At 35.2% G+C, this 24430-nt stretch overlaps 1 protein-coding gene across 5 annotated transcripts in view; it reads left to right on the top strand.

The window, feature by feature from the left end:
- The window catches only part of TMEM67 (transmembrane protein 67), a 153400-nt gene that overhangs the window by 1995 nt on the left and 126975 nt on the right, over window positions 1-24430 (top strand). For 4 of the 5 annotated variants that reach the window (XR_013178340.1, XM_077167206.1, XM_077167205.1 and 1 more), the window contains 5 exons: window positions 1954-2042; window positions 7989-8082; window positions 15041-15140; window positions 19687-19756; window positions 19849-19923. Coding sequence is in view for 4 of the 5 variants with exons in the window: in XM_077167205.1 (XP_077023320.1) it covers window positions 1954-2042; window positions 7989-8082; window positions 15041-15140; window positions 19687-19756; window positions 19849-19923 (428 nt within the window). In the remaining variant the exon portion in view is untranslated. The remainder of the gene's footprint in view (window positions 1-1953; window positions 2043-7988; window positions 8083-15040; window positions 15141-19686; window positions 19757-19848; window positions 19924-24430) is intronic. The other variant, XM_077167204.1, reaches the window with a different exon arrangement.

A 24430-nucleotide genomic window follows, 5' to 3' on the forward strand; every position in this document is an offset into this window, starting at 1 on the left:
GTTACCCACAGAAGTTTATCAATAATCTTATTTATAGTTTAATTATGCTGGTGCTTAAATTGGTAGCAAACATAATACCCACTGTGTGCTCAACCCTGTTAAAACCCTTTACATCTAATAACTAGTTTAATACTCATTCTGACCCTTTGAGGTAGGTACTAATACTACCCCATTTTGCCAAAGAAGCAGCTGAGGCACAAAGAAATTAAGTAGCAGCACTAAAATTATAACCTAAGGAGTATGTTTCTGGACTTGAACCCATGCAGTATTGGTTCCAGTGGCCTCGGTCTTTTTTTTTTGCTTGGAAGGAAAGGAACTAATGTCTTTTTTTAAAAATTTATTTATTTTTTATTTATGATCCATAACCACATACAAAGACAAGCATTCTTATCATATGATCATTCTGTTCTTGTTATATAGTCAATAACTCACACTATCTTCACATAGTTGTATATTCATCATTATGATCATTTTTAGAACATCTGCATCAATTCAGAAAAAGCAATAAAAAGAAAACAAAAAAATATTCATACATACCATACCCTTTACCCCTCCCCTTCACCGATCACCAGCATTTCAATCTACTAAATTTATTTTAACATTTTTCCCCTTATTATTTATTTATTTTTAATCCATGTGTTTTACTTGTCCGTCAATAAGGTAGACAAAAGGAGCATCAGACACAAGGCTCTCACAACCACAGTCACACTGCGACAGCCATATCATCATACAATTATCTTCAAGAAACATGGCCACCAGAGCACAGCTCCACATTTCCAGGATGTTCCCTCCAGTCTCTCCATTTCACCTTAACTAAACAGGTGATATCTATTTGATGCTTAAGAATAACCTCCAGGATAACCTCTCGACTCTGTTTGGAATCTCTCAGCCACTGACACTTTATTTTGTCTCTTTTCACTCTTCCCTCATTTGGTGGAGAAGATTTTCTCAATCCCTTGATGCTGAGTTCCAGCTCATTCTAGGATTTCTGTCCCACGTTGCCAGGAAGGTCCACACCCCTGAGACTCATGTCCCACGTAGAGAGGGGGAGGGCAGTGAGTTTGCTTGCCGTGTCAGCCAAGAGAGAGAGGCCACATCTGAATAACAGATGAGGCTCTCTTGGGGGTGACTCTTGGGCCTAATTTTAAGTAAGTTTAGCCTATCCTTTGTGGGATTAAGTTTCATATGAACAAGCCCCAAGATTGGAGGCTCGGCCTATTGCTTTGGCTGTCCACACTGCCTGTGAGAATATCAAGAATTCTCCACTTGGGGAAATTGAATTTTCCCTCTTTCTCACCATTCCCCCTAGGGGATTCTGCAAATACTTCCCTATTCACTGTTCAGATCGCTCTGGAATTTATGTGGACATCACTCTAGACATACCTACAGAATCTCATGCCCTACTCAAGGTTCCAAGTACTATGGTGTTCAATTAAGCTGTCCACATAAATTATGTTAGGAAATGCACTAGTCAAAATATAAATTTTGTACCAAATAAACATTTTTTTTGTCTCACACATACATTAAAGTTTTAAAATATTAATTACCGTCTATTTTCAACACCCTGCATTATTGACATTCCTTTGTTCTTCCTTATGCAGAAACATTTTTAAATTTTCACATTTAGTCACTATTATTATAAATGCTAGGCATTTCTAGATTATACCATCTCAGTCTTTATTGTCTATCTTTCCTTCTGATTTCATTTGTACCCCCAGGCCTCCTCTCTCTATCATTCTCCCATTCAGCTTCATTCAGTGTTCTAACATTATTGTATTATAGTTAGGTAGTATTGTGCTATCCATTTCTGAATTTTTGCAGTCAGTCCTGTTAGGTGCCTTGCTCTTAACCACTATACTACTTCTCAAGATTTTAGGAGTTATTAAAAAGTTTTCCTATCATGGAGTTTTACTTCTATTTATCAGAGGCAAAAATGACTCTTTTCTCTTTAAGGAATTTCATGTGTGTGTCTGCCAGGATTTCAAATGATCTCTAATAATGGAGGATCTACCATTATTTGTAAAAAGTGCCCAGAAGACAAGGTATGGAATTTTATTTTAAAATAATTTTATTGTAAAAAATAATAAAGTAATTGATTTTTAAACTACAATTAATTGTTACTTTTAAAATTTCCCTGCATACTTCAAAAGTATTAAACTAACTTTATTTTTACCAGAGTAAATTTGGGGAGGTCAGTGAAATTTTTTGCAAACTTGGAGAAAACAAATGTACTTCTTTACTTTTTAAATCTGAAATCAAGAAAACCATAAAGCTGTGAAAAATTGCCTTTATTTTTTCCCCCATAGGGTAGTTATAAATGGAAACAGATGAATGATACATGTATAGAAGCTAATATAAAGGATCTCATCATGTAAGCAATTTAGTTTGGGGTGAGGTTTCCTCTGGTTGATACAGATTCAGGACAGCCCTTAGATCTATTTGTCAACAGTTCTATATTATAATTGATATTCATAATGATATCTAAAATGTGATAAGTTCATGAAATGCCAATTTCAATAATAAATAAGTTCAAAAATGTCCATTGCTGTTCCTTAAAATTTTTTATTAATTTTAAATTTAAAAAATGTCAACAAGGAAAAACAAACATTCTTAATATATAATCATTCCGCTCTACATATATAATCAGTAATTCACAATATCATCACATAGTTGCATATTCATAATCATGATCATTTCTTAGAACATTTGCATCAATTCAGAAAAAGAAATAAATGACAACAGAAAAAGAAATAAAACGAAAACAGGAAAAAAAATTGTACATACCATACCCCTTACCGCTCCCTTTCATTGATCACTAGCATTTCAAACTAAATTTATTTTAACATTTGTTCCCCTCATTGTTTAATTTTATTCCATATGTTCTACTTGTCCGTTGACAAGGAAGAAAAAAGGAGTATCAGACACAAGGTTTTCATAATCACACTGTCACATTGTGAAAGCTATATCATTATATAATCATCCTCAAGAAACATGGCTACTGGAACACAACTCTACATTTTCAGGCAGTTCTCTCCAGCCTCTCCATTACATCTTGAGTAACAAGGTGATAGCTAATTAACGCATAAGAATAACCTCCAGGATAGCCTCTCGACTCTGTTCGGAATGTCTCAGCCATTGACACTTTGTCTCATTTCACTCTTCCCCCTTTTGGTAGAGAAGGTTTTCTCAATCCCTTGATGTTGAGTCTCAGCTCATTCTAGGATTTCTGTCCCACATTGCCAGGAAGGTCCACACTCCTGGGAGTCATGTACCATGTAGACAGGGGGAGAGTGGCGAATTTGCTTGTTGTTTTGGCTGGAGAGAAAGGCCATATCTGAGCAACAAAAGAGGCTCTCTTGGGGTTGACTCTTGGGCCTAATTTTAAGTAGGCTCAACCTATCCTTTGTGGGGTTAAGTTTCATATGAACAAACCCCAAGACTGAGGGGTCAGCCTATAGCTTTGGTTGTCCACACTGCTTGTGAGAATATCAAGAATTCAGCTTGAGGAGGTTGAATTTTCCCCCATTCTCACCATTCCCCGAAAGGGATTTTGCAATTACTTTTCCACTCCCTGATCAAATCACTCTGGGATTCATCGGGGTATCACTCTGGACAAACCAACAAAATCTCATGTCCTACTCAAGGTTCCATGTACTTATGTTGTTCAACCAACTATCTACATAAGTTATAATAGGAGATAAAGTAGTCAAAATATAAATTTTGTACCAAATAAACATTTTTTGCTTTAGTCTCATGCATAAGTTGAAATTTTAAAATATTAATTACCATCAATTTTCAGCACCCTGCAGTAGTGACATTCCTTTGTTCTTCCTCATGTAAAAACATTTTTAAAATTTGTACATTTAGTCACTATCATTATATACGCTAGGCATTCCTAGATTATACCATCTCAATCTTTATTACCTATTTTTCTTTGTGATTTCATTTATGCCTCCAACCCTCCTCCCTCTATCATTCTCACATTCAGCTTCATTCAGTGTTTTAACATAATTGTATTACAGTTAGGTAGTATTGTGCTGTCCATTTCTGAGTTTTTATATTCAGTCCTGTTGCACAATCTGTATCCCTTCAGCTCCAATTACCCAATATCTTACCCTATTTCTATCTCCTGATAGTCTCTGTTACCAGTGAAATACTCCAAGTTTGTTCACTAATGTCAGTTCATATCAGTGGGACCATACAGTATTTGTCCTTTTGTTTTTGGCTAATCTCACTCAGTATAATGTCCTTAAGGTCCATCCATGTTGTTACATGCTTCATAACTTTATTCTGTCTTACAGCTGCATAATATTCCATCATGTGTATATACCACAGCTTGTTTAGCCACCCGTCTGTTGATGGACATTTTGGCTGTTTCCATTTCTTGGTAATTGTAAATAATGCTGCTATAAACATTGGTGTGTAAATGTCCATTTGTATCCTTGCCCTCATGTCCTTTGAGTAGAAACAGCATATAGATGGGTCCTGTTTTTCAATCTATTCTGCCAGTCTTTGTCTTTTGATTGGAAAGTTTAATCCATTAACATTTAGTGTTATTACTGTACAGGTAGTACTTCTACTATTTTGCCTTCTGGATTTTATATGTCATATCTAATTTTCCTTCTTTTTGCCTTTGCTCATAGTCTTCCTTTCTACACTCTTCTCCACACCTCTCTCTTCTGTCTTTTCATGTCTGTTTCTAGTGCTCCCTTTAGTATTTCTTGCAGAGCTGGTCTCTTGGTCACAAAATCTCTCAGTGATTTTTTGTCTGAAAATATTTTAATTTTCCCCTCATTTTTGAAGGGCAATTTTGCTGGATATAGAATTGGTGGTTGGCAGTTTTTCCTCTTTTAATAATTTAAATATTTCATCCCACTGTCTTCTCGCTTCCATGGCTTCTGCTGAGAAATCTGTGCATAGTCTTGGGCTTCCCTTGTATGTGATGGATTGCTTTTCTCTTGCTGCTTTGAAGATTCTCTCTTTCTCTTTGACCTCTGACATTCTGATTAGTAAATGTCTTGGAGTATACCTATTTGGATTTCTTCACTTTAGGTATGCTGCACTTCTTGAATCTGTTATTTTAAGTCTTTCATAAGAGTTGGGAAATTTTCAGTGATAATTTCCTCCATTAGTTTTTCTCCTCCTTTTCCCTTCTCTTCTCCTTCTGGGACACCCACAACATGTATATTCATGTGCTTCATATTGTCCTTCAATTCCCTGAGTCCCTGCTCATATTTTCCCATTTTTTCCCTATATTTTCTTTTCCTTATTGGATTTCAGATGTTCCATCCTCCAGTTCACTAATCCTATGTTCCACCTCTCGAAATCTACCATTGTAGGTTTCCATTGTTTTTTTCATCTCCTCTACTGTGCCTTTCATTACCATAAGTTCTGTGATTTGTTTTTTCAGACTTTCGATTTCTTCTTTTTGTTCATTCCTTGCCTTCTTTATATCTTCCCTCAATTCATTGATTTGGTTTTTGATGAGGTTTTCCATGTCTGTTCGTATATTCTGAATTAACTGTTTCAGTTCCTGTTTCTCATTTGAATTGTTGGTTTGTTCCTTTGGGCCATATCTTCAATTTTCCTAGTGTGATTTGTTATTTTTTGCTGGCATCTAGGCATTTAATTACCTTAATTAGTTTATTCCGGAGATTGCTTTCACTTCTTTTATCTAGGGTTTTCTTGCTGGATGAATTTGTTGTCTGTCTGTTCTTTGACATTCAGTTCAGCTTTATCTGGACCTCTAGCTCAGGTTTTGTTTAACAGAGGAGAATTTTTCAGTTCTTATTTTCTTGTTTCTTACCCTGCTTGTATGGTTCCTCCCCCCCCCCACACACACACACCCTTAGGAGGGTCTACTTAGGTATTATAGATGCCAGCCGGATTTTCCCATACCAAACTGGCCTCCTATCAGGAGGAAAGAGTCACCTGCGTCAGTTTTCCCTGAGGGTGATACCCAGCAGTTTGAAAGACTTTCCTGTGAAGTCTCTGGACTCTTTTTCTTATCCTGCCCAGTATGTGGTTCTTGTGTGCCTGCAGGTCCCACCAGCAAAGATGATGTGGTACTTTAACTTTGGCAGACTCTCCCTGCTGGGGGCATGGTGGAGACAGAGGAGAGGTTGTAGGCTGGTTTTAATGGCTTCAAATTACCAAGCCCTGGTGTCTGAATTCCTTGAGGGAGGGATTCCACCTGAGTTGGGCTTCACCCCTCCCCTGGAGAAGGCACAGGCTCCAGGCAAGTCCTCAAAGGAGCTTGTTTCTGCCTATGCCTGGGGCAGTTGCAGCCTGAGGAGCCCTGCTGCTGTATCCAAAGGCAGTGAAGCATTTGTAGAAACAGCCACAAAAACCTCTGTTTCCTTTTTTTTTTTTTCTTTTTCCGTCAGCCCTGCCCCCTTGGCTCTGGTGCAGTAATGAGCGACCTCCACTTTGACCAGGTTCACCTGAGCTGGGGCCTACTTTTACTAGTCGGAATTTGTTAATTAATGCCACAATTGGTGTTTGGTTGGGCTCAGCCCCTGCTGCTGTTAAAGTCTCTTTGCTTTCCCTCTTGGAAGTAGCCTGTGAGGGAGGGGCGCCGACTGCTGCGGCTTGGGGATCTCACAGTTCTGAGGGGGCTGCAGCCCATCCAGCTGGTCCAGCCTGGGGTATGCTGTGTGTCCGGTTACTGATGTGGCCCCAGGAGCTGTTCTGTATTGTTTCTGGTTATTTAGTAGTTGTTCTGGAGCATGAACTAAAATGTGGGCACTGCTAAGCCGCCACCTTGGCCTGGAAGTCCTCTATTGCTGTTTTGTTGGTAATTTTATTAATTCTAATTCTTGGAAAGTTAATAAATTAATGGTTACTATATATGATAGTTCTCAACAAGAATACATTTTCTAATCATTTTTGATAAAGAGGAGGCTGTGTATGTCAATTTTGACTTTTACAGGAATGTTTCTTCTTACTGCCCATATAAAAAAATTTTAATATAAAGTTAACTGTTTTCTTAACTTATGGTTAGTTCTTGTCAGTTCTGTATTTTCGGAAATATTAACCATATGTTATCAACGATAAAGAGTTGCTAATATGAAATTGTGCCAAACCTGATTTATTTTCAATGATATTAAGTTACCATAATTCTTTTAACTGTACTATCAAGTATAGTAACATTTTTTGATATAGCCACTTTTTTCACCAAAATTTAAAATAATTTGTTGCATTCTTTTGTTTTACCATTGTTCTCTATTAATTTTGATTATATATCTATTTATATATAATTATTTATTTTACCTCAGGATATTACTAAATCATATAGTATAATATAATATATATAATATAGTATATACATTTTGAATGATATCACACTTTATATAAAAAAGCTTTTATTTTAAAAGTGAATTTATTTTATTAAAAAACCATTAATGGACAAAAGAAAATAGTCTCATGAATTAATTTTTTATTGTGAACTATAGCATATATACAAAAGAGCAAATTCATAAATTTTTAACACTGGGCATAATTTATATACCATAAAATTCACTCATTCTAAATTGTAAATTAATTTTTTTAAAGCTTATGTATTTGGAAAAAAGCTAATGTATTTGAATTTTTCAAAACTAGAATACTTATTTTGTAACAGATAAAACTAATTTATTAGCTGGCTAGCCATTGAATAAATTATGTTGATGTTTGTTGTTTTATTTTTGTAAAAAGAAAAATTAAATGATGAAATTAATTGTGAAGGTGAGGGAATCATTTGAATTAAAAATCATGAAGAGAAAGAATTTTTATCCAGAACTACTCTTTTAATAGTAGGCAGTCCATAGTAATAATGTGTAGCTTAATTTTAGACTAGAAGCACAAATTGGCTAGCCAGGGAATTTTTATGTAACTCGTTTATGTAAGATGCATTTGAATATTCACTGCAAATTTCATGCTTTTGTGGCTCTTTGAAATTATGTCATCAATTAAGAAGGCGAGAATAATTTTTTTAAAATTTAATTTAGAAGGGTGTTACTGAAGATGGCTGGAATTGCATCTCTTGCTCTCATGGTTTAACTGAACAAGGAAAATGCCGCTGTCCAGCTGGCCATATTTTAGGTAAGAAATAGATTCTTTATGAAATAATAGTGACGAATCTTTGTTTCTGTTTTTGATAAAGACATTAATTGAAATTGCTTGTTGATTATTTAACAGTATTTTTTTTATTCTTCAAAATCAACAGGCATTGGGAAGTAACAGAATAACTTCATTTTAAAAATCTGTTTAAATAAAAAATAATTAATTTGAATGGAAACTGCCTGATTAAAAAAAATTCTTAATAACGTAGGATTAGATGAATACTTTTTTAAACATGATAAAATATGTTTTAGCCGGGTGGGCCACGGTGGCTCAGCGGGTAAGAATGCTTGCGTGCCAAGCCCGAGGACGATTCCCGGTGCCTGCCCATGTAAAAAAAAAAAAAAAAAAAAAAATATGTTTTAGCCCAAAATAGCCAACATGATACTTAGTTGGGAAAAATGTTGAGCATTCCTGTTAATGTCAGGATTAGGAAAAATTTGTAAATTATGTACTTAGGTAAGAGAAAGAAATAAGTGATATAACCTTGGGAAAGGAGAAGATATTTGCTTTGATGATTTGATTGTATATTTTGAAAACCCAAGGCTAAAAGGTCCTGGATATAAAATTAATATTAAAAAGATAGCCTTCCTGTAAACAAGCAAAATCATTTATGAAATGTAATGGAAGAAAAGATTCATCTACAGTAGCAACAACAACAGAAAATACCAAGGCAGAACTGAGTATTGCATAAAAATTTGCAAGACAGAATTTATTGAAGAAGAGGTGCAAGTGTAGTTCAGTGGTAGAATTCTTGCTTGTCATGTGGGAGACCCGGGTTCAATTCCCAGCCGATGCACTTAACAACAAACAAATAAATCAATGAAAGCAAACAAAAATTCAACAAATGGTACTGCAGTAATGGGATACTCACAGGGAAAAAGAATGAAATGTGATCCTGCCATATAGTGTACAAAGAAAAAAAATTAATTGAAGAAAGCCTTAGATGCTGCTGAGGAATGCTAAAGTAGGTTTTAATAACTGAAAACATATACCTTATTCTCTTTAGAAGGGGATATTAAATATCATAAAGATGTCAACCCTTCCAACATCAGTCTATTATATTAAAGGAACCCTAATAAATCATAGCAGGATCTTATTTGTTTGTTTTGGGGATTGCCCAAACTGATTCTAAAGTTTATTTGGAAAAATGCATAAAAAGGCAAGAAAATTCTGAAAAAGGAAACAGTGAAATATTGAGCATATTATAAAGCTACTAGAATAACATGTTTAGCTAGTACACAGAGACTGATGGAATTCAAAGCAAAGAATCAGAAATAGATCCAACCCATTTGGGCATTTAGTATATGATAAAAATGACATGTCACTGGGGAAAAGACTGATTAATAATTGTAGTGGGAAAAAATTTTTAGATTTCTACCTTAATTTTTAGAGAAATATAAATTCCAGGTGAATCAAATACTTGAATACTAAACATGAATCCATATGAGTTCTCGAAACATAGGAAAAATTTTTATGGTCTTGGTGTGGAATAGGCCTTTCTAAGTATGACCAAAACTCCAGAAGCTATAGGGGGAAATTTTGGTAAATTTTACTACATATACATAAAGAAAATTCCACATGGCAAAAAAATAATAAATAATACCAAATCAGACTATAGACTAGAGTAAAATTTATAAAGCATATAACAGACAGGAGGCTAAGGAAAGGTCCTAAGTAAATAAGAACAAGATGACTAATCAATTCTTTGAATGACCAAAAAACATGAATAAAGTTCACAGAAAAAAAAATTAAACATGAAAAAAAGCTCAACCATTCTCACAGTAAGGAAAATGTGAATTAAAAGAAAATAAGGGTAGACCATGGTAGCTCAGCAGGCAGAGCTCACCTGCTATGCCAGAGACCTGGGTTTGATTCCCAGTACCTGCCCATGTGAAAAAAAAAATGAGATTTTATTTTTAACCTATTAGATTTTATTTTTCAAAGGGTATGAGCTTTGACAGTGTGTTTGCAAGTATTCAGAGAAACTGACATTAATGTATTATTAGGCTGTTATAAATTAGTTCAACCTGTATGGAGAGCAAATTGACAACGTTTATCAGAATTTGAAATGCAGATAGATCATCTCTGCCCAGTAAGCCCTCTTCTATGAATTCCTTGTTCCTCAAATACTTAAATTTATGCCTGAAAAGTGTTTGCATATTTTTTTTAGTGCAGCATTATTCCTAAGAGAGAAGATTAGAAGCAACATAAAAGTCTCTCAAGAGTTGATTGGTCCAATTAACTATGGTACATCCATATACCAGTATAGAGTGCAGCATGTCAAAGTAATGAGGCAACTCTATAAGTATGCCTATGGAAAGAAATCCAAGATATATCATTAAGTTAAAAAAAAAAGCACGAGGTATAAAATAATACATTTATTCATCCGCAAATATTTATCAGCAGTTTAATGTATTTGGTATGCTACCATTTATGTTTTTTTTAAAGGTTTATATATATATGTATATGTGCTTGTATATGCACAGTCTGTTTCTGAGAATATTCACAAGAAAACTGGAAATAGATTGCCGCCAGGGCAGAGAAATAGCGTATAGATTTTACCTCATAGTACCAGGCTTATGAATAATCAGACCCTTATTTGCCTAGGGAACTTTCTCTTGACTGATTTATATATTCAAGAAATTGTAAAGTTAAATTTGTATTATAATGTATCCATTGATTTTTTTTGTATACAGTATGGTGGGTGTCACAATTCATTCTTTTTCCATGTAACTATCCCATCATTGCAGCACTATTTGTAGAATTTTCATTTTATTTTGGTTCTTTTTTTGGAAAGTATACAAGCTGGGAATCAAACCCAGGTCTTCCTCCTGGCAAGTGAGAATTCTACCACTGAACTACCTTTGCACTCCCAAAATAAAGCTTCATTGATTTTTAGTAGTTTTATAAGTACTGTTGCCTCTATTGAAAAAAATGGATTTATTCTTACAGTATTTGGTGAGTGGGGTGTTTCCTCAGGGGAGGGGCGAATGAAAAATTTCAGGAGCTGGATGGTAATTTGAAATTTATTGTATTTTATCATATGCTATTTCTTTCAACTATAAATTTTACGATTATAGGATGAGAAAGGTAAAACATTTAATTTAAGGAATAAAAACCTTTAAGGACAAAAATGTTGACATTTATTTAAAGTAGTGCTATCCAATAGAAATATAAGGTGGACCACATATGTAATTTAAAATTTTCTTGTAGACATATGAAAAAAAAAGAAGCAAGTGAAGTTACTTTTAGTAAATATATTTTATTTAAGGCAATATTAGCCAAAATATTATCATTTTAACATGTAATCAATATAAAAACTTCTTAATGAAATATTTTCATTCTTTTGTTCTTACTGAGTCTTTGAAGTCTGTTTGGAGTAACGCATTTCAGGTTCTCATTAGCCACAAGAGGACAGTGCAGGTTTAAAGAAATGCAGTTGTATCAAGAGTAAATACAAGTACACTTGGTATTAGCTATGTATATTGGAATTATTATTTACCTTCTTATTCTTTGTCCCTTACATATCAGAAATGTAAATATCTGTGGGTCAGAAACAATGGGAAGCAACATTTTCTTTCTGGCTTTTTCTAAACTGTGGCCTCTTACATTTGATGGCAGCTTTGAAAACCTAGCATTTCTTATTTTAGAGGCTGCTGTTACATGCTTAAAAATTCTCCATGGTGGCAGTCCCTTAGACTGTTTTGGGCTTCTGCTGTTAATTTCTTCTGTGGATTTGTAAAAGGGGTTGGTGGGGAATGGTGAAGTGGATAGAAAGGCTTTGACTTTGCTTTTTGCACAGCTTCTGCCAACACTTCCCTATTTCTGATATAAGAGGAAAATGCCTAGGAAATCAGGTCAATAATTTTTTTTAAATGGTAAGTGTATATCATTAAAATTATCAAATATTTCATGAGAAGTAAAAGTCTATACTTCCTACCTGTTTTATTTCCTGGAATTTACCTAGGTTAATTGTTTTTTCTCTTTCCATATGCAAGTATGGTATATTTTAGAGATAGTTCCTTAATTGCGCATATAGATTTATTGCTTAAATTATGTATGTATATTTTTAACATCAACTTCAAAAATTTACTTTTTAAAATCAAAATAAAGCAAGATATGATTAGAAGTTTAAATAGTAAAATAGGTATAAAGTGGAAAGTAATAGTCCTTTCCCACCTACTGTCACTCCTACCCCCACTCCTTAAATGTCACCATAATTAAGTTTCTCCTATATTTTTCCAGAAATGCTTTTGAATTTTTATGCATCCCTGTATCCTTGAAATTTTTTGCACAAATGTCAACATCCTTATTCATTTATTGATTCACAAATGTTTGATGATGAAAAATAAACTGAATTTTTAAAGCATCATTTAACCAAAAAGGGCATGCCTGATGTCAGGGGTGGTAGCTACATCCAGTTCAGCTCTAGCAGATTTCTGCATGTACTAACACAAATCCCATGAAATTAAATTTTCCTGTTTTTTAGGAGACGCCAGAAACTCTTATTTTCAATGTGAAACTTCTTGATTTTAAATCTTATTTTATTTTTTAAATTTTGTTCAGAACTTGCTTTATGCTCTTCTAGACTCTAGGATATAGTAGTCAGTCAAACTCTCAAGGAACATGTATTCTAGTGGCAAGAGAAAGAAAATAAATAGGTTTATGTCATGGTAAGTGATATGAAAAAAAATTAAAGGGAAGAGAAAGTAGAATATTATTTTGCCTGGATGATCATGGATGGCATCTCATCTCTGGAATGATGATCAAAGACCTAAAGGAAGTAAGAGACAGAGCCATGTGGATGACTGGGGAACATCATTCTAGGCAGAAGGAATAGTAAGTGTAGAGGTCTTGAGTTATGGACCATATTTGGCATGTTCAAAGAAAGTGAATTTACAGTATATCTGAGGCAGAGGAGGAGGAAAGCAGAAGCATATGAGTCTGAAAAGTTGGGGGTACTGGAATGCAGATCATGTAAGCTCTTAGGTAGGCTGTGGTAATGACCTTGGAAATTACCCTGGATGAAATGGAAGGCCATTGGAAAGCTTTAAACAGAGGAGGGACATGATCTCATTTAGACTTTAAAATTCTTACTCTAACTTCTACATTGAGAATAGAATTAGGTCTCCAGTTAAGAAGTTGTTGTAAAAGTTCAGGTGACAACTGATAGTGCTTGGGCCAAGGTGGTAGTTGTGGAGTAGAGAGAATAATTCAATTTCTGGATACGTTTTGGAGAGCTGACAGGATTTTTTAACACTTCATTTTATTATTATTTTTTTAACAGGGAGCATGAGCAGGAAAGAGAAACTAGGGCCTAAGAAGATGGTCAAATGGAATTGTCATTAACTGAGTTGGGGATGATTATAAAAAGAACAAGTTGTTTACTTCTACTTTCATTAAAATTGTATTTTCCCACCTGACAAAAACTTAAAACTTTTTGACTCTTTTCCCCAATGTTGATTCTCTGTTTATGGTTCCCTCAACCCCAAAGCTATTGTTATTTTTTGGAGGCGGGGGTGGTTGTATGTGTGTGTGTCTTTCCAGAAAATCTTTTTTTGTTGTTCTTAATGTACAAGTATACATATGTAGCCACAGAAAATATAAGTAGTATTTTTTCATAAGTGTTTTCACACCATAAATAACCCTTTATAGCTTGCTCTTTTCATTTAATGGTATATTGATACATCTAGATTACCTCATTCTTTTTCATCTACTTAACAGTATTTCATAGCATGAATATACTACCATTCTGATATTTTAAAAATTCACATGATTTTCTAAGAAACAATGTTCAATAAATATCCTTATACCTCCTTTTTATACAGCTATGCAAATATTTCTGTAGGTTAGGTATTGAGAAACGAAACTGTAGTGTTGTAGGGTAAGGTGAATTTTAAATTTTGGTAGCTACTACCAGAAGTTCTCTAAGTTGCAGAAGAAAACTCGTCAGCTGTCTGAAAATACTTGCTTCCCTATATTCTCTGTAATACTTGATATAATCAGACTTCTTAATTTTTCCCCAATTTGACACATAAAAAATTGTATCTCATTTTAACTTGCATTTCTTTGTGAATAAGGCAATTATTTTTTCTACATGTCTTGGAAATTTCTGATGATTTCCTTAAGACAAATTATTGGAAGTAAATCTGAAGGGTGACTTTTTAAAGTTTGGGATTTGTGTACAAGTTGTTCTCCTAAAAGGTTGTAACCTATTAGCAATATGAGATTACCTATTTCCTTGAGTCCTTGCCAACATTAATTTTCTTTTTAAAAAAAGCTTAATTTGCTATGCAAAAAAATCTGATCTTATTTTAATATGCATATCTTTGATTACTAGTGAGGTTGGCCATTATTTCATATGTTTACTTTGGCATTACATTTCTGTTTTTGTGAGTTGTCAGTTTATATTCTTTGCTTATTTTTCTATTGTGATGTTTATAACCTACACTGTTACAGATTCAAGTGAAACCACTTTTTTAATAGGATGATAAACTTAACTGATTTTATAAAGCGGTAGTATGTAGGTTTTTTCAGGCTTTCTGAAAACACAAATGTGTTTATGCCTGAATCAGCCAATTACACCAAGGGTTGAGGAAAATGATTATCAGTCATTAAGTAGTAGACATGGCAATTATAATAGATTAGATATCTCTCAGTGTGGTGGGAATATATAGGTAAGGACATTTTTGAGAAACAAATATGATGATGACTTGGAAAATTAGTTTCTGTGTGCTTTTATGTGTGAATGGGGAAGGTTTCACTTTTCCATAATTTATTATGGAGGTGCTTGACATGTTTTTTTACACAAAGACGGTGTTTTAAGAATTGTTAGAATAGTAATTCCAAGTGGGTTTTATTAAACATTTTTTAAGTATATAGAAGATTATATGTTGATTACAAGTTATATCTAATTTGTGTTTTTGAATTGTTATAGTGGAAAGAGATGTTGATGGAGTGTTGTTGCCTCACGCAACTTGTAAGCTCTGTGATGGAAATGAATACTCTTTTACAATAGCGAATGCTTTAGGAAACAGGTAAGCAGTATGGTGGAAGCTGATGTCATTACTATCATCTTATATTCATGCAGAATATTTACTTTATTAAAATATCTTGATATCATATCCAGTAACCCATTGAAGAATAGAAGTAGACTTTAGCAGCTATGGAAGCTGAGGCACAGAGTATAAGACAAAATAAGGTTCACATGTTGGCTCAGTCTTTTATTAGTTGTTTGATCTTAGATATTTCAATAAAGTCTCCTTTTCTTTCAAATGTGACTATACCAATGATAGTGACTAAATGTACAAATTTAAAAAATGTTTTTGCATGAGGAAGAACAAAGGAATGTCATTACTGTAGGGTGCTGAAAATAGTAATTAATATTTTAAAATTTTAACTTATGTGTGAGACTAAAGCAAAAAATGTTTATTTGGTACAAACTTTATATTTTGATTAGTGCATTTCCTAATATAACTTATGTAGACAGCTTAATTGAACACCATAAGTACATGGAACCTTGAATAGGACATGAGATTTTGTTGGGCTGTCCAGAGTGAGGCCCCGATAAATTCCAAAGTGAATAAAAAAGTATTTGCAAAGTCTCCTTCGGGAAATGGTGAGAAAGGCAGAAAATTCAACTTCCCCAAGTTGAAGTCTTGATATTTTCACAAGCAGTGCGGACAACCAAAGCTGTAGGCTGAGCCCCCAATCTTGGGGCTTGTTCATATGAAACTTAACCCTACAAAGGATAGGTCAAGCCTACTTAAAATTAGACCTAAGAGTCACCCCCAAGAGAACCTCTACTGTTGCTCAGATGTGGCCTCTCTCTCCAGCCAACACAACAAGCAAACTTACCACCCTCCCCCTGTCTACGTGGGACATGACTCCCAGGGGGTGTGGACCTTCGTAGCAACATGGGACAGAAATCCTAGAATGAGCTGAAACTCAACATCAAGGGATTGAGAAAACCTTCTCTACCAAAAGGGGGAAGAGTGAAATGAGACAAAATAAAGTGTCAATGGCTGAGAGATTCCAAACAGAGTTGAGAGATTATCCTGGAGGTTATTCTTATGCATTAAATAGATATCGCTTTGTTAGTCAAGATGTAATGGAGAGGCTGGAGGGAACTGCCAGAAGATGTAGAGCTGTGTTCCAGTAGCCATGTTTCTTGAAGATGATTGTGTAATGGTGTAGCTTTCACAGTGACTCTGTGATTGTGAAAACCTTGTGTCTGATGCTCTTTTTATCTACCTTATCAACAGATGAGTAAAACATATGGAATAAAAATAAACAATAGGGGGAACAAATGTTAAAATGAGTTTAGATTGAAATGCTAGTGATCAATGAAAGGGAAGGGTAAGGAGTATGGTATGTATGAACTTTTTTCTGTTTTCTTTTTATTTCTTTTTCTGAATAGAAGCAAATGTTCCAAGAAATGATCATGATGATGAATATGCGACTATGTGATGATATTGTGAATTACTGATTATATATGTAGAACGAAATGAACAAAAGCTAAGAATGTTTGAGTTTGGTGTTTTTTGGTATTAAAAAAATTTTTAAAAATGTGACTATACCACTTTTCTCATAGGCTGTGATAGACTTGGAAATACATATGTAAAATTCCTAGGAGAGTGCTACATAGTTAACTCAGTAAACAGTAACTGTTTTTGTTTGTTATATAATTTGTATATAATCTATTTATATGATATTTAATAGTAACTCCTATTTGTAGCATACACTGTGTGCCTGGTGCTGTACTAAAGCCTTTTTTTAAACATTTTTTATTATGAAATAAAACATACAAAAAAGCAGTAAATTTTAAAGTACATTTTAACAAGTAGTTACAGAACAAATTTCAAAGTAAGTTATGAATTACAGTTCAACAATTTCACGTATTTCCTTTCTGTGCTAAAGCCTTTATATATCATACAATGTTACATAGAAAATATATGTAAATGAATAACGATTATAAATATCCCAGGTACCCTGATTTATAGCTGTATTCTCTATCACATCCTCCTCCCTCTTTATTCACATACATGTGTACATCACACATGCGCAGGTATACCTCTCTAACTGAAGCCCTATATCCCTGTTTCAGTTCCTTCAGTATTTTTAGAGGCTTTCACTTGATGACTTCTCTCTAAGAACAACTCTGTCCTTAATTTTCAAGTTTAAAATAGAGAATACTTGAGCAGCTTCTCCTAGGAATACTTACTGTGGGATCATCTTTTCTATCAGCCTGACCTGGATTGCATTATCCAAATACAGACTTCTGGGCTGATCCCTAAATGTGCCCCTGTAATTCCTCCCTGAACCTGGTTTGTGAATTCTGTGCCATGCCTTTGTCTCTACTCCTATCCTCTCTATTTTTGTGAGTGATGAAAACTCACGGAAGTCCATCCCACTAGTCCAGTACCCGACCTTCCTCTATTCATTTATTAATAAAATACATGAAATATTTTACTGAAATGAGCAAAAATCAGTGAATAGACTTTGAAAGTGTTGTTTGTATTTGTGGTGAGGGGATGGATTGATGTATCTTTTAAGCTTATGCTACCTTTTTGCTTTGTGGCAGATAAAATAAGGAAAGTATGTACAGTATAATAACTAATTATAAAAAGTGGACTGTCAGTGTTCGTTTGCTAGTTTACTAGCTGTCAGAACTGAAACTAGTTTTACAGAACTGGAATGGCTTTTACAAGAGGGGTGTTTAGCAAGTTAAAAGTTTACAGTTCTAAGGAAGTGAAAGTGTCCAAATTAAGGCACCAACAGGAGTTTACCTTAATTCAAGGAAGGTCCATGATTAATGGACACCTTCATAACCATGGAATGGTACACTGGTCTGTTGCTCCTGGGCTCCATTGCTTTCAGCCTCTGTTCCTGTGGTGGTTCTTCACTGTTAGAAAAAACGCTGTACCTGAAGGAGAAAAATGCTCATACAGTTGTGGAGAAGAAAAGATTTTATTCATGATCTTGCAAGAACAGGTGCCTAACCGAAAAATGATGGCCAGCACGCCAAACAATGGAATGCGAAAAAACAGTTATGCCTAGCTTGCAGACCCTTGCCCTGTTTCTCCACTGATTGGATACTCCAGAGGTCACAGCCTATCCGGATGATCTAACTAATTTGAACTTTCCGCTAAGGTTTTTTTATTATATTTTACATTTAATGACCCTGGCCATTAAGGATTCGGCACCAGTTTTAGGCTTACATCAGAGGCCCTCCCTTTCCCTGCCTGCCTCATCTTGTGTGAAAGCTAAACTTACCTTGATTTTTACATTCACTGTACTTCTCCAGGGCTGGCTTTCATCTCTTGGCTTCCCTCGACTCTTTCCAGGTTTTAGCTTGCTTAACATCTCATGGCAACGTCTGCTGGGCTCCATGCATCTCCAAACATCCGTTTCTCTATTCTCCACATCCTGTCAGTTCTGCTGCGAAGTTTCTGTCAGCTCTGAGGCTTCCATTGTTTTTCTAGGCTCTTTTGTTTCTGTTGACTCTGTCATTTCTGTCGGTTCTGTCATTTCTGACTCTCTCCAAAGCACTTCCTCTTTTAAAGGATTCTAGTAATCTAATCAAGACCCACCTAGAATGGGTGGAGTCACATTTCCATCTAATCAAAAGTTAATATCCACAATTGGGTATGTCACATTTCCATGGAGATAAGCTTATTAAAAGATTCCAACCTATATTATTGAATCAGAATTAAAAGAAATGGTTGCTCCCACAAAATTGAATCAGGATTAAAACATGGTTTTCCTGGGGTACATAATAGATTCAAACCAGCACAGTTCTCTTCCACGATGATAAAGAAAAGAAGGAACAACCATCATGCCAGAAAGGGCCGTGGCCATGTTCAACCTATTCACTGCATGAACTGCACTCTGTGTGCCCCAAAATAAGGCCATCATTTGAAAGAAGTTCATGATTTGAAAGATATTAGAGTCCACAGCCATCAGGGACGATTCCAAAGCAATTATCTTTGATGTGTGTGTGCTTCCGAAGCTCTATGTGTAACTGTATTACTCTGTAAATTGTGCCATTCACAGCAAGGTTGTCAGAAACAGATCTGTGAAACCTGTACGAACAGAATACCCCTACCCTGATTTAGACCATTGGATGCTGCCCCACAACCTCGCCCAAAGCTGTCCATGTGAGATGATGAGTCCATAAAGACTGAAGAAAACTTGTCTCTGAAAATAAAATAAAATGGAAATAACCTTTAAAAAACAAGTGATTGGATTTAGTTCATATGAGCTTGTTGGGCCCTTTTGTTAAGTGTCTTAATCATAATTTTGCTATTCAGTGTTATTATCCTGTATATTCCATATGGTTTCAAAAGAATACTCTCCCATTATTGGTTAATTTTATGTAATTAGACCTTGCATATAGCACAGGGAGTGGTATAAAACTATTCAAATCAGTGTTAATATTTTACATTTGTTTAATTTATTTAAGTAATTGTTCAGCTGAATGAAATTATTCTAATCCAGCATTTAGGAAGACAAGTTATTGATTGACTTAGATTTGGTATACTTTATTGACATTTTAAAAATTATTTTTGTTATATTGAACAGGTGTGTCCGATGTGAACCAACATTCATTAATACAAGTGGGACCTGTGCATGTTCAGAACCTAACATTTTAGTAAGGCTAATCAAATTATAAAGTATATATGTTTTCATCAAATATCTTATTCCTTTCCATAAATTGGATTTTTTTTTTCCCTATTTATAAAGACAGGAGGATTGTGTTTCAGCAAAACACGAAATTTTCCTTCAAGTATAATTTCAACTACGCGTTACGGAGAGCTTGTGAGTATGTTTCAGTTTTTTCTGTTTCATCATTAAAGATGTTTCTTCTTCCTTTCGTAATTACTTTTGGAGTAAAATAAATATTTTCATGTAAATCACTTTAAAACAGGGATTGTCAGTCTAAGAGACTTTACACTAACAACTTGGTATTTTAATTTATAAATAGAGTACTCTTTTTCTATACCTGTGCTCCTTCTGCTTTCAGTGAATCACAGATACATAAGCTGGAAAGGTCCTATGTAGGTATTATAAACCATGTAGTGTAAATAAATAAGAGTACCAGATACTCTAGATTTGAATCCCAGACTATTAGTTTTGTATCTTCAGACTTTGAGAAAATTACTTAATGTTTCTAATGTGCAGTTTTATTGTCTGTAAATTAGACATAATAATAATACCCATTTAATAGTGCCTGTACATGATAAATATTGGATAAGTGCTAAGATAGAGATATACATAGGGAGTTCTGAGATCATAAAAAATTGGCTTAGTAACTTATCTATAACAAGATACATGTCTTCTGCAGCATTCTTCCCCAGTCTTGGATTGTAGTCACCTGCTTACATACTTATTAAATTCACAGGCTTTTACTTTTCATTTTCTTTTTCTTTTTGTTTTATTTTGGTATGGGCAGGCTCCAGGAACTGAACCCAGGTGTTCTAGTTTGCTAGCTGCTAGAATGCAACACACCAGAGATGGATTGGCTTTTAATAAAGGGGGATTTATTTCATTAGTTCTTCAGAGGAAAGGCAGCTAACTTTCAACTGAGGTTCTCTCTTACATGGGAAGGCACAGGGCGATCTCTGCTGGCCTTCTCTCCAGGCCTCTGGGTTCCAACAACTTTCCCCGGGGTGATTTCTTTGTGCATCTCCAAAGGCCTAGGCTGAGCTGCGAGTGCTGAGATGAGGTTTGCTGAGCTGCTTGGGCTGTGCTATGTTGAGCTCTCTCATTTGAGCACCAACCAATTAAACATCATTCATTACATCAGGCACACCTCTTAGCTGACTGCAGATGTAATGAGCAACAGATGAGGTTCACTTACCATTGGCTCATGTCCACAGCAGCAGAATTAGGTGCCTTCCCCTGGCCAAGTTGACAACTGAATCTAACTGCCACACCAGGTCTCTGGTTACTTTTCATTTTTGTCCTCCTTTTTATTTCTAATATCTTTATTGAGAAATCTTCACACATATACAGTCCATCCATAGTATATAATCAGTGGCTCACAATATCATCACATTGTTGTATATTCATCACCATGATCATTTGTAGAACATTTGCATCACTTCAGAAAAAGAAATAAAAGTAAAAAGAGGGCGGGCCATTGTGGCTCAGTGGCAGTTCTCACCTGCTATGCTGGAGACCCTGGTTTGATTCCTGGTCCCTGCCCATGCAAAAAATAAAACCTATACATCCCATACCTCTTAACCCTCCTGCTCATTGGCCACTAGTATTTCAATCTACCTAATTTTTTACCCTTTATCCCACCTATGACTTATTGATTTTTTTACTCATCTGTCCATGCACTGGATAAAAGGAGCATCGGACACAAGGTTTTCACAATCACATGGTCACATTGTAAAACTATGTAGTCATCTTCAAGAATAAAGACTCCTGGAACACAGTTCAGCAATTTCAGGTACTTCCATCCAGATACTCCAATATACCACAAACTAAAAAGGGATATCTATATAATGTATAAGAATAACCTCTGAGGTAACCGCTCAGCTCTGAAATCTCTCAGCCAATGAAACTTTATCTCAATTCTCTCTTCCTCCTTTTGGTCAAGAAGGCTTTCTCAATCTCATGATTCCATATCCCGGCTCGTCCCTTGGAGTCTTGTTCCATGTTGCCAGGAAGATTTACACCCCTGAGAGTCATGTCTCACATTAGGGAGGGAGGGCAGTGAGTTCACCTGCTGAATTGGCTTAGAGAGAGAGGCCACATCTGAGCAACAAAAGAAGTTCTCTGGGTGTGTTTCTTAGGCATAATTATAAGTTGGCTTAGCTTCTCCTTGGCAGGAGTAATTTTCATAGGGGTGAACCCCAGGATACTGCTTGTGAGAATATCAGGACTCCCCCACATGAGGAAATTTAATAGTTCTTTGTTTTCCCCCAGTTCTGGAAGGGAACTCTACAAATACTTTTTTATTCTCTGCCCAAATTACTCTGGGATATATTGGGGCATCACACTAACCTGTACAAACCAACAAGATCTCACACCCTATTCACGATTCCACGTACTTAACGGTGTTCAAATAAACTGACCGTACAAGATAAATTAGATAATGCACTACCGAAAATATAAATTTTGCACCAAATAAATATCTCTCACTTTGGTCTCACACTGGAGTTGGAGTTTTAAAATCCTTTACCCTGTGTTTTGATTTACCTTAGTCCTATCCAAATCAGTTTCATTCATATCTCTAGTTGAAGTCTGATCACTTTTTCAGCTTTTTTAATAGTTGATGTCTGGGGTAATGCTGACCTTCGGTAGTCTAACTCAGAGTCTCAGGTGTCACATAAATACCCGAAGTTTCAGGGAACTACCATGTTACATGAATACAGCTCAGTATCTCAGAATTTAGAAATAACAGTTACAACTCTTGAATATATGTGACTGCTGTAAGAGCTTACAATCTAGGACCCTTTACAGTAAGCCCCAATCTGATAACTCATGCTCTTGGCTTCAATTCTGAGCTTAAATATTATAGTTAATCCATATGAGTGAGGCATGATAATATTTGTCTTTTTGTTTCTGCCATTTCATTTAACATACTGTCCTCAAGGTTCATTCACTAGTTGCATGCCTCATAACTTCATTCCTTCTTGCAGCCACTCAGTAGTCTGTTGTACATATAAACCAGTTTCCCCTTCCATCCCTATCATTGTACCCTTAGGTCACCTCCATCCATTGTGAATCTTGTACACTACCACCATAAACACCAGTGTGCAAATGACCATTCGTGTCCCACTCTTAGTTCCTCCAGGTATATACCTAAGCAGTGGGGTTCCAGGATCATATGGCAACCCCATCCCTAGCCTCCTTTGGAACACCAAGCTGCTCTTTGAAGGGACTACACTTCTCAGGTTCCCTACCAACAGTGAATAAGTACATCTCTTTCTTTGCATTTTCTCTAGTACTTGTTTCTCTCTGTTCATTTTGAAGCAATTTTATTCTCACATCACAAAGTCCAATCTAAGTAAATAGCCAGCCTTCACCACCATAATCTATATGAAGACATTTCCTTTTCTTCCACAAAAAATCCATACCCCTCCCATATATCCCCCACTTGTTGACATTTAACGAAATGCCTTTGTTAATTTGGTGGAAGCATATTACAATGTTACTGTTGACTATAGACCCTAGCTTGCATTAATTGTACTTTTTCCTATATACCATCCCATTTTCAACCCTCTGAATGTTGACATTCATTTGTTCACTCTCATGCAGAAACATTTTTATATTTGTAAATTAATCACCATCATTATCCCCTCTAGGCATTCCTAAGTTATACTCTCAGTCTTTATCTCCTATCTTTCCTTCTAGTTACATATGTGCACTGAATGAAGCCCTTCTCCCTCAAGCATACTCACATTCTGCTTCATTCAGTGTCCTTACATTATTGTGCTACCATCAGATAGTATTGTGCTATCCATTTCTGAATTTTTAGTCTTGTTGCACATTCTATATTCTTTCAGCACCAATCCCTACTATCTTTCTATCTCTTGTTAACCTGTATTCTTAACTTTAATCTCCAAGTTCACTCATTAATGTTAGTTCATATTAGTGAGACCATACAGTACTATCTTTTTGTTTCTGGTTAATTTCACTCAGCATAATGTTCTCAAGGTTCATCCACATTGTTATGCCATTTTTTTCTTTTCAAAATAATTTAATTTGAAGTAATTTTGCCAGAAGTCTTAACAATGTCTCTTTATCCTATCTGATCCAGGACCCCCATTCATTTAGAGGTCATGTCCCTTCAGTTTTCTCCAACCTGGAATAGTTCCTCAGTTCTTCCCTTTCATCACCTTGACTGTTTTGAAGAGTATAGACCTTACATTCTGTGGAATGACCTTCAACCTGGATCTCTTCTAGTGTTTTCTCAAACCAGACCCAAAGCGTACTTGACAAGAAACAACACAAAAGATTTTGTGCTCTTCTCAATGCATTGCATCACCTCAGGGACACATGACATCCACCTCTCCCACCATTGATGATGTTACTTTGATCACCTACCATAACGTCACTATGTTGTTTGGAAATGTTTTTGTTATGCTAATTTCCTTCTCATTAAACATCCACTTACTAGCTTTAGACTATATTGATGATTCCGTCTTTATTAACCATCGCTATGTTGGTTGCTAAATGTTGGATTTTCATTTTCATTATTCCTTCCTCATTTATTAATTGGCTTTCTATTGTAATGAAGAACTTTTCTTTGTTCTCTGTTTATATATTTATTTATTTATTTATATATCAGTATGGAGTTAAGGATCTTTAT

The sequence above is a fragment of the Tamandua tetradactyla genome, chromosome 6 (genome assembly GCF_023851605.1).
Source record: "Tamandua tetradactyla isolate mTamTet1 chromosome 6, mTamTet1.pri, whole genome shotgun sequence".
NCBI lineage: Eukaryota > Metazoa > Chordata > Mammalia > Pilosa > Myrmecophagidae > Tamandua > Tamandua tetradactyla.